At 45.1% G+C, this 20,457-nt stretch overlaps 1 protein-coding gene across 4 annotated transcripts in view; it reads right to left on the reverse strand.

The window, feature by feature from the left end:
* Positions 1-20,457, reverse strand: part of LOC135105494 (zinc finger protein 384-like) — a 224,105-nt gene that overhangs the window by 122,944 nt on the left and 80,704 nt on the right. For all 4 annotated transcript variants that reach the window (XM_064013629.1, XM_064013628.1, XM_064013630.1 and 1 more), the window contains exon 2: positions 14,136-14,751. In XM_064013629.1, the coding sequence (XP_063869699.1) occupies positions 14,136-14,207 (72 nt within the window). In that variant the 5' untranslated portion in view covers positions 14,208-14,751. The remainder of the gene's footprint in view (positions 1-14,135; positions 14,752-20,457) is intronic.

Consider the following 20,457-nt stretch of genomic DNA (forward strand, 5'->3'; position numbering starts at 1 on the left):
CCTCTGCACGAACACGGCAGGATAACTAGATAGAAAAGCTACCTACGCTCTTAATCCGCGCATAAGATTTTTATACGTAAAAAAGTCACTTGCATGGACGCGAGAGAGGGAGAGAAAACAGGAGACGAAATAGTAGGAGTAATTTTAGTATTGGAGGCTGTGCTATTGGTAGTGGTGGGAGTAGTAGTAGTAGTAGTAGTAGTCAAAGAGTGGGAATAGTAATAATGTTAATAACAACAACGATGGTGTTAGTAAAAGCGATTCCATCAATACGAACACTAATAAGGATAACAACATTAATACAATAGGTAATGCACAGGCGAGACAGACGCGGGCACATACGGACAGCCGTGCTCCTTTGCCCCTCACAGGTCAGGCCGCCGCCAGGTGGGAGCCGCGGGCCACGATTACTTTTATCAAGCGTAAATTATTCTTCCCCAGACGTGACCTCAGCCTCATTAATTATCCTCAATCATCTTATAATTACCACGGGATTTCCTTCACCGCGGAATTATCTGAAAATCCAGCATAACAAAGTAGTTGAGCTGAACGCAGTAAGAAAAATGTGAATTCCCTCCACGGAAATATTTCACATTGAGATTTATTTGAATTGTTTTACGATATCATTATTTCCGTCACGATTACCTTTCCCTGTAAAGATACTTCTCGATAATACTTATCTATGTGCTGTATTTTTTTTTTGCTTTTTTTTTATCATATTCTCAGCATTATTTTCACGAAGTACGTTACAACTATTGCACTTTTCCTTTTCTTTTTCTTTTTATTTGTCTTCTTTCTCTTTTCATGAGGGCAAAAATGAATACGTACAAAATTCTCAAAAATATCTTTTACCTGATTTTCAAAGTTACAATAAAGAGAAACTACAGTAACAAGTATTTCCAAGCATTCAAACCCACACACTCTCTCCTGCTCCTCCACTTTATCATCCTCTTCCTACACCACCACCACCACCACCACCACCTCCTCCTCCTCGTCCTCCTGTTCCTGAAAATGGCATAAATTACCTCCCAAGTAATTACTGCAACTCTTTACAAATAACCCAGAAATTATTACCTTCACAAGAGATAATCAGCTGGCACGGAACCCACACGTCCATAGAGACCAAACTGCGACTGGCACACACGACACCAAGACACTTACGGGATCGCCTGAGCCTTCCCCTTGATTCAGTGGTCGACTACAAATTATATTCTTTTGTTAACATTTAAGTAGCGGCATAATTATTAATTTCCCTTTTTCTATTGCCAGTGAACTTGTCAATTTTACTCTCTGGTGAGTCTGTAAGAGGGACAGATCGGGGGAAGGACGAGTGGGGGGGATGAGGTAAGAGAGAGAGAGAGAGAGAGAGAGAGAGAGAGAGAGAGAGAGAGAGAGAGAGAGAGAGAGAGAGAGAGAGAGAGAGAGAGAGAGAGAGAGAGAGAGAGAGAGAGAGAGAGAGAGAGAGAGAGAGAGAGAGAGAGAGAGAGAGAGAGAGAGAGAGAGAGAGAGAGAGAGAGAGAGAGAGAGAGAGAGAGAGAGGCTGAGGCGGAGGAAAGAAGAAACCAAGACAGAGAGAGAGAGAGAGAGAGAGAGAGAGAGAGAGAGAGAGAGAGAGAGAGAGAGAGAGAGAGAGAGAGAGAGAATTTAGGATTAAGAAAGATAATAGTTTTACTACTTTTTTAATTTCATCTCTCTTTCTGTCTACCGCCCCTCCTACCTCTCTCTCTCTCTCTCTCTCTCTCTCTCTCCCAGGCAGCCTCCATCCGTCCATCCATCTCTCCCAACATATGTACAATTTCCATCTTTCTCTCTCTCCAGCTCACCGCCACTGCACTTTTCCACGCGGCCCATCCCATCCCTCTTTCCCGCCCTCGCTCTCCCTGCGTCTTGGGCCCAGGCGAGCAGGAAGTAAGCTGAAAAACAAACCTCTTTTCCCACGTTGTAAGAAATGAGGGGAAAAACGGTGGCTTCCCCTCGCGCTAAGCCGATAAAGCCTGACGACACAGACTGAATTATTGCTCACCTTTTAGCCTTTTCGCCGACACAGGAAAAAGGTTGTTCGATTCTTCACGGCCGGTTTTCCTCCCTCCCTCACTCTCCCTCTCCCTCTCTCTCTCTCTCTCTCTCTCTCTCTCTCTCTCTCTCTCTCTCTCTCTCTCTGTCTGTCTACATAACTCCTCGAGAACTCGCAATGCATTGAAATGTCATATTGTTATCTGTCTGCAATGTGTTATTAAATTTTCTCTCAAAACATAATAATTTTCAGTTTATTGTTCTAATGGATCGTAGTTACTGTGCACGTTACGTTGCTAATTATCTGCATTGAAATTCGTAGAACAGAATTAATTTATATTTAATTGGGTTGTCAAAACTATACCTATTTTGAGAATGATAAACACTAACTGAAGTCCACGTAATCAATTTCCTACCAAGTGTAATTATTTTCTGTTCCTTACACACGCACATACATACAAGCATACACACATACACACACACACACACACACACACTCTCTCTCTCTCTTTTCTATCTGTTCCCGAAAAGAGAGAAGTTATCAGTAATGTTTTGTCGGGGCGCATTACTCTCCTCTTGTTGCTTCATTACCTGTGAATGTTTGTCTGTTCCTTGTGTTTCCTTGTGTTGGGTCCTAGAAATGATGCCTCCACATTAACAATATATTTGTTTCACCCTCATTCATTTAGGCCTCACCTCTCTCTCTCTCTCTCTCTCTCTCTCTCTCTCTCTCTCTCTCTCTCTCTCTCTGGAAAATACACACGTATACATGATAAAAAGTAAATTACAGCAGTTACTTTCCCTCTTCCAGTCTGGCCTCTTACTGTTCATCATCATCATCTTTACTTTCTTCACGTTCCCCCCACACTTCTCCTCCTTCTCCTCCTCCTCCTCCTCCTCTTCCTCCTCCTCCCACTCCCGTTAAGCGAGTCCGGCCGAAGGAAGAGGGAGGATGGGGTACAGGGAGGTGAAGGGGGAGATGGGAGTAGGGGGGGAGTATTAGAGCAGGGGTTACTTAAGTATTCAGCTCCACGTTGCCGCATTAGACAAGGATGCAAAAGGTAAGTGCGTGAGGCGCTTTTTTTTCTTTTTTTTTTACCTTCATTTTCCTTTTTTTTTTTTTTTTTCCGTGTGTGTAGGGAGGTCCTTAATTTATGTTCTGGAAATTGATTAACTTTCATCATCGTATCCCATCCCTTCAGGTCAGCAACGGTAACCTCTCTCTTTCTCTCTCTCTCTCTCTCTCTCTCTCTCTCTCTCTCTCTCTCTCTCTCTCTCTCTCTCAGCGTAGCAGTAGTTCACCCCGTTACTCTCTTTTCCTTCCCTATCCATAATTTTCACCCTCCCAGAAAACACCACTAATAAAAACATACACCACGGATAAGTAAACCAATTAGACAGCGCACGGCATACTACCACCAGCACATAAGAGGCACACACTCCAGCACAGCGAGTGTACAACCACCTAGCCCTCCTTTCCTCCCTCCTGCACCCTCACGCTGCCGCTGTACAGACCGACGAACTGACCGCTGCAGACCAGACTCCCTCCCTCCCTGTACGTCGGCAGTTCTTCGTCTCTTTTCCATAATACTTCGCGCCTGGACGACCGCCGCATTCTACCGGCCTTGCTGTTGGGGGTTTGAGGGGGTGGTGGAGGGGATGGAGGGGCTTGAAGGGGCTATTGGAGGGTTGTGTGTCATCTGGAGGGACGGAAGGAGGCTCTGTTGAAGCTCAGAACCGTAGAAGAGGTATGAGAGGCGAAGAGAGAGAGAGGGTGAGGGAGAGAGGGAGAGAGAGAGAGAAGAGGAGAGGGAGGCGAGGAAAGCCGAGGTCCGGGAGAGAGCTATTAAAACGTCACATTCAAGATCTTCGCCTCTCTCGCCTCACTTCTGGTGTTACGCCCGTCTCCGATATTTTTTCCTTAAGTTACAATCGTCTTCCGTATAGCTTCGTCGCGGTCACTCCCTGGCTCCTCCACTCCCCCGCACGCTCGCTCCTTCCAAGATGCACGCACACTGAGCATTACATTACCCCCGCCATCTCTTACCATCCCTCGCTGAAGGCAAACACGAGAGGCAATACCACGTAACCATAGACGCGACTTCTCCCATATACCTCCTGCTTCCCGTACACCCTTCGGTCCCTCCCTTCTTCGTTAGCTACCTTGAGTACATATTACACGTAAGGCACAAAAGGGTGGCCTCTTATGCGCCCTCTTCCCTCTCCATTCAGCCTTCTTCGTGCGGCTCTCCCCATGAGGACACGACTGACCCGTCCATTCAGCCGCCAGCAGCGCACACTCCCCGCCAGAAAGGTCGTCCATAGGAAATTATATCTGCCGAAATGCGTGTGCGTGTGTGATGTTCTTTTTTTTCATTTTATTTTTTTACCTCCTTCTCCTTTATCTATTTAGACGAAGTTAAGCAACAAAAACATGACAGTGCATCCCTCGCTGGGCTACTAGTCTTACGTGTCTAGCAGGAGGAGGAGGAGGAGGAGGAGGAGGAGGAAGAGGAGGAGTTGAGGGAGACAGAAAAGGAAGAGGCTGGAAAAGACGCGTTGTTGTGGCGACGTCAAGATGATAATAAATACAAGTCCAGTTTATTAGAAAAAGACAAAGAAGCGAGATGATGAAATTGGCGAAAGACGTAAAAAGTATGAAAAAAATGTATAAAAATGATAAAAGACGATAATGAAAAGGAGACGAAATAAAGATATAAAGAAAGAAGAGGGTGCAGTGAAAGAAGATGAACTGAAGATAAGATAAATAGAAACACAAACATACTCACACACACACACACACACACACACACACACACACACACACACACACACACACACACACACACACACACACACACACACACACATACAAAATAAAGATTCGGTTAAGCTGATAAAAGTTGATAAATGAAGAGGTTAATCACAAGTAAGAAAAAGAGAGAAAGAGAGAGAGAAAAAAAAAGTAGGTGGAAGGTTAGCTATTTTAAATAACTCAGACTTGATACAACAGAAAAATACAGAATAATAAAAAAAAAAAAAAAAAAAAAACACGCAAACAAACATACAAACAAGAGTCAAGAACAGGCGAGAAAATAAAACACCAAGGAGGAACAGAAGAAACAGGAGACGAGAACGAGAATAAAACTGAAACAAAAAATAAAATAAAGAATCGGGGTAGATACAAACTGACGACAAAAACAAAAAAAACAACAAAAAAAAATAAAGAATGCGTAAAACCAACGCAAACTATAGCAAGAGGGAGATAAAAGTGGGCGGAGGGAAGAAAGAAGGAAGACAGGGACTCAAAAATAGTTTGTAAAGCTTAGACACAAGAAAAATCGACAGAATAGGAATGCCTGAAAGGAGAGAAAGGCCATAAATCTGTAGAGAGAGAGAGAGAGAGAGAGAGAGAGAGAGAGAGAGAGAGAGAGAGAGAGAGAGAGAGAGAGAGAGAGAGAGAGAGAGATTAAAGAAACTAAAGAATCAGTGACAGAGACAGACAGAAACAGGGACAGAGCTGCAGACGCACTAACAAACACACCCACAGCAAAAAATAAGACCGTGTAATAAGAGACGTGAATGAAAAAAAAAGTGTAATTATGGAAGGTAATTCAAGGAAGAGGGGAATATGCAAAGAAAAAAAAAACGGTAAAAAAATATGGTCGATAGAAACAACTACTATATAAAAAATAATATAATGCACACATACACAATGGAAGGAGGATGCAATTACAATTAAAACGAAGGAGAGAGAGAGAGAGAGAGAGAGAGAGAGAGAGAGAGAGAGAGAGAGAGAGAGAGAGAGAGAGAGAGAGAGAGAGAGAGAGAGAGAGAGAATATAATAGTATTTACAAACAGATGATTGCTTTGGCCCGTGAACCAAGCACATTAATTCAGGTTCAGTAAACAAAGAGGTACAGTTATCTGAGGCAGGTTGAGAGTGCATGTGAACACCAGCTCTCACTTTTGCACTCACTCAGTCAACAAACTTCCCGGAATCTTCCAGTCAGACAGACATTCAGCCTCTCATCTTGCCAACCAGTTGTCACATCGTAATAAAACAGACATCCTTTCAGCCAACAGCCATCTCAGTTAGCTAGCCATCCAGTCAACAAACCTTCCTCTCAGTCAGCCAACTAGACACGCTTTTTGAACGAGTTAACAATTATATCAGCAAGTAAAATAAGACATCCCAACCAGTAACAGCCATTCCAGTTAGCTAATCGGTCAACAAACCTTCCTAAATCTCTTTCAAGTCAGCCATGTACTCATATGACTAACCAACCATTTCATTAGCCAAAAAAAAAAAGAAAAAAAAAAAACAATTTTAATTAACCGGTCAGTCACTCAGTCAGGCCGAGTGTCCCACCCTGTGGTCAGTCATCTAGAACACGTCCTAAGCAGCCATGACCTTACACTGCCATGTAGCTACCAGCCAACTTCTTGATCAGCCTCATCGTCACTGCTAAAACACTCCGATAACTTCAGCCGCACCTAACTAGCGCACCGAACAGAGAGTAAGTTAATTGAAAGTATCCCCAGTTTGCCTGCCAGCCAGCCAGCCGTTAACCATACAGCTGGTGGGCCAATTAGGCACTCAGCCGGCCATCCAATTTGCCCACCATCCGACAAATGCACCATTCACGATGAATACACCTTTAGAGGCCATACTACCCGAGTCACAATGCATACAACTAACATTTTGCAGCTTTCATTTGAACGTTCAGACACTAAAGTTTTTTCTTTCCTTTCCTATCCAATTCTAGTGAACTTCGAAGATGAAACGCTGTCTAAATCTATGCCTATTCAAATGATAATTATACACATCAAGAAAAGATCAGATCGTTAGCCAAACTCGAGTCTATCTTATCAGTCCACTAAATCTACAGCATATCAGCCGCCGGACAGAGGGAGGAATGGAGTCGGGGAGAAGGAAAGGCAGCAGAGAGGGAAGGAGAGAGGGAGGGGCACGTCTAATCACGCCTTCATCTTTAGTATTCACAGTGTCAGCATTGTTACCCCGCCCCTCCTGCCCCGACCCTCGAGCTGGCACCGCTGCGGCTTAGGATGCAATGACTAGTTTGGCTGCACAGTGAAGAGTTTCATTACATAGGGAGATGCTGTTGTGTGTGTGTGTGTGTGTGTGTGTGTGTGTGTGTGTGTGTGTGTGTGTGTGTGTGTGTGTGTGTGTGTGTGTGTGTGTGTAAGATATGTGTGTTTGTGTAAGATATGTGTGCGGTATGAGGAAGAACAAGTTTGCAATGAGGTCTCCCCCCTACTCCTTCCCTCTCCTCTATCTCCTCCTCCCAGCCTGAAATCTACAACCTTTTCTTGTTCTTCCGCAATGAATCCTCAATGCAGCCTGTGAACAAACTCGATAATAAAACACCGACACAAATAAAACACCAAAATGCGTGAAGGAAACCCATTAAGAAAAACATTTACTTACTAAACGACCTCGTGTTCAGCGACGCCTGCGACACACGGAACATTTCTATTGCCTCCTTAACATAAAAAAAAAAAGAGTAAAAAAAAATGTCGTTCCCTGAGAAAAGAAATGTAAAAAGTATCACTTGAAATATAAGAACAGTTTCCCCGGCCAAGAACTAAAGCCAAGTGACATTAAGAGAAGCAATTTTACTGCTAATGCGTCCGCCTTGTAAATTGCGATTAATTATCTGTCTTACTCCGGTTGAGGCTGCGAGGGAACGGCTTCTCTGTCCCTGCCTCGCTGCGAGACACACCAGCAGCTCATCCCGTGACGCTAGTAAGGTCCTTCTCCCGCCCGGTCCTCGCCTCGTCCGCCGGTCTTAAGGTCTTGCTGAGCTGCTTCCCTCCGGCGCCCTTCTGGCTCTCGGGGCCGGATATAGGCGTGGATCAGGCTATTGTGCAGCTTGCAATTATCACAACATCCCTGCCTGCAATTACGGCGCCGCTCGCCACACCATCTTGAGGGCGGCAGGGACCACGCTGACACCTTCCCTGCCGCACCTGCCCTCCTATTGTTTTTTCTCAATAGTCCGATCACTTTCATCACCTTTAGCTCTTGTTCTCGTGGTGATTGAAGGACGTAGACTTGTGCTAAACACACACACCTACCTAACCACCTTCACTCACACACACACACACACACTAAGATGGCCAATTCATATATGATAGGAATGTCTTTATGTCTTCTTGAGGAGGAGACAGAAGAGGAAGAACATCTGATCCAGTTTGGTCTTCCGTCGCCCCTTCTTGGAGTTGGCGTGAAGGAGCAGCGCGAAGGACTGACTGGTTGTGCGGGATATAAATTGCCGTTCATTTGTTAGCGGGCGATATTCATCTGCCCCTTCGCGCCAACACCAACAATCTCCCCGCGCAGAGGCTCCATTTTCGCCGCCTCTAAATCATCTTGGCCGTCGGGTGGCGTCGCGCAGGGGCAATTTTTTCATTCACCATAAGGACTGTTACGTACACCTTCTGGACACCGCAGCGCAAAGGTCGTCTGTCTGTGCATCCGTCCTTTCGTCCTTCCTTCCGTCCGTCCATTCGCACCTGGCTGGATTAAGCCGCAGAGTCGAGTTTTTCCCGACGAGCGGCCAATTTACAAAAACCTACGTCAGGTCCACATCTGACCGCAAGTCGTTTATGGGCCTTTAGGGTTGTGGCAATTACTGTCACTGCAGCCGCTAAATTGAATTGTTGAACGCTTTGGCCTGCTGGGGTGAGGGGAGGGGACGTGGTGGTGGAGGAGGAAGAGGAGGAGGAGGTGAGGCTGGACGAGGAGGAATGAGTGGAGGAAGAACAGGAAAACAAGAGGGAAGTCAGTTCACCTTTTTGCTATTTTCTTATCGGGTGTCATGGCCAAGGTTTGTTAAAGGAGACGATGGCATGAAGGAAAAAACGAGAAAAAAAAAGGTGTTCGAAATTTACTCTAACATTCACTCTTCCACACTTGCGAAAACAAAGGCGAGGAAGCGAAGTACAGATGACAGCCCGCGGTGGCGAGTCTAATAGAATATTTGTCCTTAATTTGTAACTTCGAGGGAATGGGCGACAGAATTGAGTCTATTTCGAACGCGCATCAGTCTCACATTTTTTTTCACCAACACACACACACACACACACACACACACACACACACACACACGCACACATACACACGGAGAGAGAGAGAGAGAGATGCGGTTAATGGGGTTACGTTCGGCCGGTCGATCTCAACTTGGGAAGCGAGCAAGCGGCGATGCTTCATTTCGTTTTGACAAGAAAAATCCAAGTGGACGAGGATGGCCAGCAGATTGCCACTCCCGGCAGCCAGTGGCGGGGCATATAAGGGTGCATAATGGGGCCCTCGTGTGTGCGTGTGTACCCGAGGTGTTTAGTAAGGCGGGCTGGGGCAGAGAGAGAGAGAGAGAGAGAGAGAGAGAGAGAGAGAGAGAGAGAGAGAGAGAGAGAGAGAGAGAGAGAGAGAGAGAGAGAGAGAGAGAGAGAGAGAGAGAGAGAGACTAAGGAAACACCTCTAGGAATGTTTAATGTTTTTTTTCCAGGAATTGGCTTTGCGTTGCTTTTTTTTTATTACGTTACACATGCTGGTCTTTATTCATCTAAGTGAGCTAGTTTTCAGAGAGCAATTTCGCAGTATGAGCAAGAAAAAAAGTGAGCGGTGTGTGTCAGGCGGTACAGTATATGCAGGATTTGTTCATTACCAGGTCACCGTTCCTATGATTTTCGAATGTTTAGTGACGATAAACAACATTAACTACATTGACAAGCACCATCACCACCACTACAATTGCCACAACTACCAGAACCACAGTATCAACACCACGTTACAAAATAAAAAAAAAAAAATCCCACCCCACACACACACACACACACACACACACACACACACACACACACACGCAAATACATCGCCTTTATTACGCCGCACTCCTGCAGAATACGTGTACAAAGTGAGATATAAAAGAACCGCAGGCATTTTCTTACTTTTTCCCTCCCCAAATCGGGCTGTTGGGTGGGGCGAGGTCTTTTGGCGTGCGGTGACGGCATAGCTGATGGCGGGCGGGTGGCTGGCCTTGTCTCACCGCTGCTTCATAATAATTGAAAGGCTCAGGGGGGGCAGGACAGTGCCAAACCCCCACGCATACACGCCGCTAGAGGTGACGTTCAGGGGAGTACTTCTCCCACGCTCGTATCTATGGTCTGAACCCACCGATCCCTCTCTTCCTCTTTATTCTCTCATTCCTTATCCTCCTCTTTCCTCCCTTTTTCTTCTTCGTTCCCCTCTACCTTTCCATTTTCACTACATTTTCCCTTTTTGCTTTTAGTTCGTTTGTTTAAAGCGGTTAAACATGACAAACGCGTCACAGAGAATAAAGAGAAATTTATTGAGCGCACCTGACAACGTAGAAACTCAATAAAAGACTCTAAAAAAAAACGTATCACAAACTGAAGTGTACGTAGTGAAGAAAAGGACATCGCAGGTGCTACGGAATGAAGACAAATGAAACAAACATTATGGTGCAACTATGAGAAAAGGGAAGCATGGAGAACCGAGTGGCGGGAGGGCAACCACGTCACGGCAGGGGGCAGGTAAACTACGACTCGCTGCACACCTGGCCTCCTCTCCTCCTCCTCCTCCTCCTCCTCCTCCTCTACCTTCTCTTTCTTCCCCGTTTCTTCGCCCATCAGTCTGCATACCTCCATTCCGCCATTCATAAAGAGGCTCAGTTCATTAGCTCTAAGTCACCACAGCCAGCCGCCCTATCTATTCAAACTACATAATATTCTTGATATTTCTTTCTGTGCACCTCTTAGCGACGTCTTAGGAGTATTGTTCAGTATTTATGGGACAATGATTTGTTTTTCTCTAGTTGGTTCTTAATTCATAGCGATATTAATAAGTTTTTGTGATGTTTTAGACTATCCTTCTTTTGTGGCAAATCCGTCTTTTAACAAAACTTATCCTAATGTGCTTTTTTCTCACCCATATATTATTCCAACGCCACACTACATTGTTCTAACGCTGCCTTCTCTTCTCCTAAAGCCACGTGTATTTCAATCTCACATACACTTCCTAATAATATAAGATGGATAAGCTCTCTAAACCAACCTAACGCTTTAGTAATATGAATTTCCATTCCTCTTGCCTCTGATTAATATGATAAATTTCTTCATAAATTTCTGATTACACTGAGCTATTGGCCGTGTAGGTGAAAAAGGTATCGTATCTAGTTTCCTACATATCGTGAGGCTCTGGCGTCATGTATGGTGGATGTGATGTGGTGATGGCGCCACACCGGGAGTGTCGTGAAGGTTGGCCAAGCAAGTGTGGGCGGGTTGTGGCAGGTGTGGGGACATTAAAGTTTTATCGACACTTTCTGCTCCCCCCCTCTCTCTCTCTCCCCTTCCTCAGGCCAAGTTTGGCACTGCCGAGGATCTGCGTCGGTGGCCCTGGCTGTCAAAAACTTTCTAAAGTAAAATGCACACGCACTTATACAGAGATACACTAAAAAAAAATCATACAAATATGTCTGTCTTGACCTCGTCTGTGCCTCTGTTTGCGTAATTACCTAGTCAGAGAGAGAGAGAGAGAGAGAGAGAGAGAGAGAGAGAGAGAGAGAGAGAGAGAGAGAGAGGCGGAGGAAAGAAGAAACCAAGACAGAGAGAGAGAGAGAGAGAGAGAGAGAGAGAGAGAGAGAGAGAGAGAGAGAGAGAGAGAGAGAGAGAGAGAGAGAGGCCCGTATTCATAAACACTTTGCACTTTCAACCCCGGCTGTATTTCAAGGCCACAGAGATGATTAGGCTGGTTCTCAAGAGTGTTTCTCTTGTTAATAATTTTGAAATCTTGATAATCTGTCATTAGAGCTATAAAAAGAAAAAAAAAAACATCCTTATCAGCTCGTGTAAGTTTTGCTACAGACTATTGAAAGTACTGGAAATATGACGCAAAAAAGTCTTAGAATATGGTCCAGAGAGAGACAGAGAAGTTTCCTGGCCACAAATGAAGTGAAGTGGGCCATGGTTTGGGTGCGGCGGGCAAGGCAAGAGTGACCTTGATCCGTAGCGCCGCGAGAGGAACCTATTAAGTGATCACGCAGGCCTCACATCCGCCGGGGAGCGTGAGGGAGACTCCGCCCGCCGCGCCGCCCCAGGGAGGGTGGCGGAGGGAAGCGGGGAGGCGATGGAAGGCAGAGAGTGACACGGCGACGCGGCACTAAACAAAACAAGGCTGCTCTGTTTGCACACATACACATGCTTACATATACACGAGACACACCTGATTAATGCACCTTGCTACCTGTTGTCTAGTGCGCACACATACACACACACTTTGTCTCTCTCTCACTCACACTCTACCTATCACCATGAGACAAAAATCCCGAGCAGAAAGAACAATCACATGCACTTATTACTAAAACTAAGCTTGAATTAATTAAAGTAAGTGGAAAGGTAACGGCCGTACTAATGTTCTCCACTACTACTGTCCTACGCACACCGGTTCAGTTCTTGCCCCGTAATTATTTAGAAAAATTCTCTGCCCTCGTATGCTCGTCCCATTCTTATTCCGAGCCACGCGTCCGCCGTCAACAGAACACTGGGACGCCGGGACGTGACGCGGCTGGGAATGTCACGCGCAGTTTTGACGGATGGAAAAACAATTAAGCCAAAATTAGCCTGCAAACATCACCACCAAATAATAAACGGTGAAATACAAGAAAAAACACAATGAATTAATCCATGCATTATACACATATATATTTTTTTGGAATAAAGTAAATTAAATGGGTGGCTGATATATGGGATGAAAAAGGTGATGAAGAGTGACGAAAATGAGAGACAATTCTGCCTGATAGTGATGTTTACAGGAGGGAACATGGAAGCGGTGAAATTCTTCCCTCTTTTTTTGTGCTCTTCCTAGCTTGGGATCCAGAAGAGTGACCTACCTGACCTGGTGTGCCCCGCGACCATACCGACGACCATCCCCATGTAATGTAGGCTACTGTACCAGGTCAGGTCAAGTCAGGTGCGGCAGAACAAACACATACGCGCGGTCAAAAAAAAAAGAAGTAATGAGGCTGGGGAGTTACATTCACATGTCCTCGGTATAAGAAAAACGCATTGATTTCACGTCATTTTGGAGAATCTCGCGAGACATTCAAGAAAAAGAACACGTAAAATCAATTTCCTTACACCGGCAAGTATTGAGTCAGTTCCACCTAATTAAAGTCACGAGCGGGACACGTCTAAAAAAGTGGAAATAAAACTGAGTCTCCCAGGACGCGGCAGGAAACAACTACGGCCTTGCATTCTCTTACAAAATTTCTTCGCCCGTCTGTTCCTCGACACCTACGAATGGTTGCACTAAGTCGCGCGAGTCCACGAAAAACCAGCACGACCTACACTGACTCCAGCTTCAACCTTAATCAAGTATTGTCCCGCTGAGAAGCCAATTAGAAAAAGTGGGGTAAAAACAACGCGGTTCTGAACAAAAGGAAATGAGCCTGGTATTCTGAGATACCAACACCACCCACCACCTTTTCGGGGGCAGCGGGGGAGCACGGGAATAGATAGGCAGCTGGATAGATATTGAAGGGAACTGAAAAAAAGGACAAAAAACAAAAAACAAAAAAAACATACACACACATATGGAGAGAGAGAGAGAGAGAGAGAGAGAGAGAGAGAGAGAGAGAGAGAGAGAGAGAGAGAGAGAGAGAGAGAAACGAACAGACAGGCATAGGCCGACAAACAGACACAGACAGATAAACAGACTGAAACAAGCAGGCGAACAGACACACAAACAGATAGGCAGGCGGACAGACAGACAGAAATAAGCCCTGAGTGACTAGGCACCATCAGCAGATGAATAAGAAAGGAAACAAACATAAACCGCCTGAGAGAACATGTAAAGAGAAAAAGTACCTGACTTGAGACGACCGCTGATGAGAGTGACGAAGTGGAGACGAAGGACGGGCGGCGAGACACATAAACACAGACACAAACACACACGCACACACACACCACAAAGACAATGGATGGAAATAAAATAAATAAATGAGTTGTGTTGCAGGCCACTCTGGTTTGGCCTGACTGTGAACACCACTAAACACAACACCACAAAAGTCTTGCCTTACCTCATGCTCCCGCTTGAAGGGGAAATATTGCATTTCCGGAGGGGGTGGGCCATAGTCTTGCATTCCGTACATGGTGGCGGTGGGGAAGATGGTTACGGCTTTTTGAACACACACAACAGGAGAAGAGAACTATCAAGTTTTAAGTGCCTTTTGGGTTTGTTTGCTTTGCCTTTTAGCGATTTTTTTTAGTTGCTCTTGTTTTACACCTGGAGGATTTTTCTGGTAAGCTTTTTTTTTTTTTTTTTTTTTTTATATATACAACTTGTCTGTCCGAGCGCGAGCCTGACGAGTGCTGGACCTCGACACTCACTGCTCGTTTGGCGGACTTAGGAAGTTGTCTGAACGGCACACTGTAGTTTGCACCTTGTCGAGGGTCACTGCCACAGCACCACTGGGTATCAAGGTACAGAGGAATAGCACACTTGCCGGACGAGCAGCAGCGCACTATTGCACTAAGGGTCAATATTAGCACTCAATTAGCACCAGATGTTTCTTTCAAGTAAAGTTTTCTTTTTGGATGTGTGTGTCAATGGTTAGCGATTTTCTTAACTGAAAGTCGTTGATTGTTTTTTTGTATGTTTTTTTTTTTTTGTTAAGCTTTAGTTCGTTAAAATCTCTGTTTCAAAAGAGTGATGAATTCATTATTAATCTATTATCAAGATTATTATGTGAAAAGTATAAATTATAGCATATATATATATATATATATATATATATATATATATATATATATATATATAATATATATTAATATATATATATATATATATATATATATATATATATATATATATATATATATATATATATATATATACATGGATAAGGTTGCATTAGGAAAGACAGTAACAAGGCAGAGTGCGTGGGGTGACCGCGGGGGTGCGGGAATCAAGCAGCCTCACACAGCCACTAACAAACGTGCCGCTGGGAAAAATAATCGAACACCAAATTCTCTTAATGCTTTAGGAGGATATGGATTTGGATGAGGGTCAGTGGAGGGGAGGGAGGAAGGGAGGCAAGGCTGCTATAAGCAATTACCAACAAGGCTGAGAGCTGGACGTATCGTAAATATGAAGGGGGAGAAGAGAGAGGGGGGAAAAAATATCCTGGTTGGAGCAAGTGATGGTGCCAGGCTACTGACGGCGGTGCAATGGATTTAATCTGACGAATTATATTGTCATCAGGGCCGTAATCGCAGCTCACGCACTTTAATTGCCATTACTAATTACTAGTAATTACAAGAGACACTCATTCAGCCGGGCGAGCTGCACTTCGCTAATTACAAAATCAGCGAGGGAGCCGCGTTGTAATGAGTACTTGGGCGGCCCCACGCGATTCCTTCCTCACGTCCCTGGCCATCCCTTCTCCTTCTCATCTCCGGACAGCCCATCTCCATCTCCCCGGCCAGCCCTCCTCCACCCCTTGACTAATCCTTATCCTCGCCCTGCTTCGCCACGCCGCCTTCAACCTCCTGGCCCTGCCTTACTCAACCCGTCTGTTGTCACTCAAGCTAAACTTCTTCATTCCATGAATGAGTAGTTTTAACCCACCCTTACATCCCATGAGCAGCCTTATTTATATCCCTGATAAATGAAAAAAAAACGTACATTGATAACTATGTCTATTTTAAGTGGGAGCTCTCGCCAGTGACAAAGTGCAATAACACCTCGATGGGTGATTAATATGACTAGTGGCAGTGCCGCGGCCGGCCACCGCTCGGGTTGACTGAACACAATGGTGGCAACATATCATAGTACGCTGATGGCTCTAATTTACACGACATAATCCTGTCTTTGAGTGTGTGTTCCGCCAGTACTTTACATTTCTTTATGAACATCAATCACGGGCTATCCAGGAAGGCAAGAGAGAGGGAGTAAAGCAATTAATTGATTAAATAATAAAATAATGCTAAAAAAAATATGAAGAGGTGCATTGACGCCTAAAAATACATATTAGAATGCTGAGATGATATTTCTTTATGTTTATAAGCAACGTTTTACGCTAATGCGTAAAACGTTACATCATCGCACAGCAGTGAGGGAGTGACGCGTAAAGAAAGCACAACGAACAAGGGTGACAATAGATGCTGGTAAGGTAACACCGATAGAATTACACTTGTGTGTGTGTGTGTGTGTGTGTGTGTGTGTGTGTGTGTGTGTGTGTGTGTTTGTGTGCGCGTGGGCGGGTGCGTGCATGTGTGCGCGTGGATGCGTGCGTGCGCGCGCGCGCGCTCGCGTGTGTGTGTGTGTGTGTGTGTGTGTGTGTGTGTGTGTGTGTGTGTGTGTGTGTGTGTGTGTGTGTGGTAATAAAACTTACTAATAACTGAAACTTTTCGACACGAGGAGTAATTCGGCTGGGAGACAATGAGCAAGGGAGGCACAAGTACATAAAGCGGTGAATGACCAAACCTCCGTCAGAGGAAACTTTGAGGTAAACACTTGAGCGGGAACAACACTCAGAGGCAGGAGAGGGACACATCAAGCGAACACAAGCAACACTGAACGGGAGAGTTTTTTGTTTTTATCTTGGGGAGAAGGGAAGGAGGACATCGAGCAAGGAAGGAAAGAGAGCGGGAGGGAGGGAGGTCATTTTAACTCCTTGTGGCCCAACTGAAAGCGAGTCAGCTGGACCACAGGGATCTCATGGGGCCCTTGGTGTTCTTGGGTCACCTGATGAACGAGCGGCTGTGGTGAGGCAGGTAGGTCCTCCAGGAAGGGCTAATTAGGTGTCCCAAGCTGACTACTTGGCACATGCTATTGTGCTACCGGTAGTCATATATTTTACTTCTCTTTCATAAAAGTTAGAGGTAATAGAGTATCAAAAGGTTCCGTGAGCTTAAATGTATAAGATAAACGTCATTCCACTATTTGTAACGTCACGAATCTGGCCGATACCACGAAGGTCTTCACTCTATATGATCAAAGCTACACTAAGCCACGTGATGTAAAGTGATGAATCAATTGTGGCGTAAAAACATCTACATCAACTCTCTTATCATTAAGTAAATGAATGTGAGTAATTACTGATTGTGATGAAAATGATGAAACTCAAAGCGATGATTAAACTGATGATGTATATGAAAGTGATGTTGTCGGTACAAAAGAATCTGGTGAATAAACAATGACAGATATTTTTCGAGTTTTCCTTTCTTGATGAGTCTTTCAATTAAGAGTTGTAAAGTACTTTCATGTAAATATTCCTTCATAAGCCTACTCATTTACGAATTAAAACACGTAAGCGTCAACAGACATGGAGTTTGGTGTCTAATAAAGAAGAAAATAGACGTTCTGAGATGATTATAACATAACATACAGCACCAACCACTGCAATGATACGCATGTGAAAGCACGTACAACACTGAAAACTTTTACGGCAGCTATTAAGTAAAGAGAATACTGAAGAATATTTAATCATTATTCACCGCTATTAAAGGAAAAGCAAGTTAAGGCCGGCACACTAATCAGGTCGAGGCTAGTAATATTCAAAGATGGTAATTTCAGTCTTAATGAATGTCAAGTTTCCAGCCGTGTCCTGGAGGTGGTGGCGCGGTGCGGGCGGCGGGATGGACATAACATGACCCTCCTTGATTATGTTTAACTTTAATCAACGATGGGTATTCTGACATAAGCATTAAGATGAAATATTTAGGCTGACGAAGGGTTACTAGGAGGCGGCGGGAGGGAGGGGCGGGCGAGCGGGCGGTCAACAAGGCGGGTTGTGTTTGCTCTCTCTACATAACCCGGCGGGGAGCGGGCCGCCGGAGGTCACTCAGGTCGAAAGGCGTTGCGAGCCTCCCTGACCTTTCCCGGGGCTGCACCCGCGGAGAATCTGGGTGACTTGGGTGACTTACTGAATAGGAACGTATTGAGTTACAAATTAGAGTGAGATGCGTAATGGGGGTATATTTCTAAACGGGCAATTCTAAACAAAATAATTTGTCTAAATATTCAGACGAATTACTGAATATGTATAGTGGAAAATACTCGAAGTTTTAGTGATATATTAAACCTATCAGCTATTTCTGCGTGAAACTTTTCCTTAATCTGAAAATACACGATAACGTCTGAGTGAACCATCAACAACGCCAGACACGTGTATCATCACAGGACAGCAACAGCTTCTTGACCGCAAAAAGAAAGAAACAGAGACAGAGAGGGAGAGAGAGAGAGAGAAAATAAAAGATTGAAAAGAACCCCAAATTATTTATGTCCTTCTCCTGCCACGGAAATATACCCCTTCATCTTGTGTTCAAAGCAGCGGCCCCTCATCTCTTGTTTTAAAGCAGGTGTATCAGGGAGAAAAAGGGGCGTGGAGGATGGCCCAAGGAAGGAGGAGGAGGAGGAGGAGGAGGAGGAGGAGGAGGAGGAGGAGGAGGAGGAGAGAGAGAGAGAGAGAGAGAGAGAGAGAGAGAGAGAGAGAGAGAGAGAGAGAGAGAGAGAGAGAGAGAGAGAGAGAGAGAGAGAGAGAGAGAGAGAGAGAGAGATGGATAATGGAAATAAAGAAGTTTTTTTCCCTTGGATGGGCATGGCTAGCAAGTTATTCTCTGCTCGATCGAGAAAATGATTACCCGAGAGGAAACGCCAGTCATGTCGCTCTCAAGTGGTTTCGCGCGGCGCATGACCGGCTCCGGGAGGCTCCGTGGCTACCGGCGGAATGCGGGGCGTTCATCTTTCACGTCTCCGTCGTCTCCGCCGCTGCCGTTCTTGCCGACTCGATCCGTCCCGTCGCGCCCCACCCCGCCCCGCTCCAACCGGCCCACCCTCGATCGTCGCCCCAAGTTTTAAATCTCATTAGCATCCTCCGCCTCATGGAAGCCTCGCATGGCATCGTGTTCATTACTTACTTGTGCCTTCGTGCACTTGTGCTCTTTGTTTAATATACTCGCATCTCTTATTCATACCAAATCCACTGAAAAAAAAAAAGGCTAATTCAGCTTTACTTTTGATAAGATTGCTTCCATAAAAAAGAAAATAAAAGCGTCTGCTCCAGTCACAAGGAGAAAGCACGATAAACAAAGCCACGAACGACTAATCTTTTTTTCTTTTCGATCTAAAACATTCTTAAAACTAGCTGTGAATATTTAACGTAAAGAAACGTGAAACCCATGTTACTCCGGGATCGATGCCTGGACACAAACTTCCCGCTGGCCAGGAGACCACGTGTGACCTCCCACGGGGAGCCGCTTGAGCTTGTTCACAGGACGGGCGTCACGCTAGATATTGCTTTTCCTCGTCGAGGCGGCTTTCTTAATTAGGGAAGTATTTTAAGCTCGCCAGGTACGCCGGTGAGTCGCGCAGGGGAGGGTTGCTGGACGGTACGCATAGTTAATGGAGAGAATGTTCATATTTCGCTGTTTCGCTTTCATTGTCACACTGTTGTCTTACTTTGCTGTTTTATCCCAAGCACGAATATGGTGAAGGGAGCGTCTTCCTCAGCGCCTCAGTGATTGGAGGCAGTCGAGTCCGGTGAAGTGATCGCGAGAGACAAAACCATGAGTGTAAAGGAAAATTTTCACCACTTAAATTTTTTGTTTTGTATCTCGGACATACGGAATCAGCATAAACGATAGGGAGAGAGAGAGAGAGAGAGAGAGAGAGAGAGAGAGAGAGAGAGAGAGAGAGAGAGAGAGAGAGAGAGAGAGAGAGAGGAAACACCACTTTGGATCACAACAGATCGATAAATTCTCAAACTTAAGAATGTGTGATAAAATATTCCTAAGTTTTCTTCGCCAACAAAGTCCGCTGTTCAGAATGATCACAAAAATAAAAAGAAAAGAAACTATATACATGTTTAAGCGGAATAAACACAAAGAAATATTTACTACGATGAAAAGACCGCACATAATACGCGGCTGTGAAGGAATGTATGGGCATGAGGAAGGGAAATAGAGGTGGGGAGGGGAAGGGGTTGGATAGCGAGGAGGGGAGCACGAGAAAGGTGAAAACGGACGGAGAGAGAGAGAGAGAGAGAGAGAGAGAGAGAGAGAGAGAGAGAGAGAGAGAGAGAGAGAGAGAGAGAGAGAGAGAGAGAGAGGATGGGTGGGACAGGGGGAGGAGGAAAGATGGTAAGAAGGAAGGAGATAAGAAAAGATAACTAATCTTGTATAAGAGAGAGTGAGTGAGGGAACTAATGGAGTAATACTAGAAGACATGAAAAATGATATGAGGACCCTGTGAGTGGGCAAGTGGGGAGGAGCGGCAGTGGGGGGGAGCGGGGCGGAGGGCTGGGTGAGGGAAGGTGAGAGCAGGAGCAGGTGAGATGAGGAGCGGTGTAGGTGCGTTGAGATGAAGACGGCTGCAGGTGGAGTGGCCGATGTGTAGTT

The sequence above is a fragment of the Scylla paramamosain genome, chromosome 12 (assembly GCF_035594125.1).
Source record: "Scylla paramamosain isolate STU-SP2022 chromosome 12, ASM3559412v1, whole genome shotgun sequence".
NCBI lineage: Eukaryota > Metazoa > Arthropoda > Malacostraca > Decapoda > Portunidae > Scylla > Scylla paramamosain.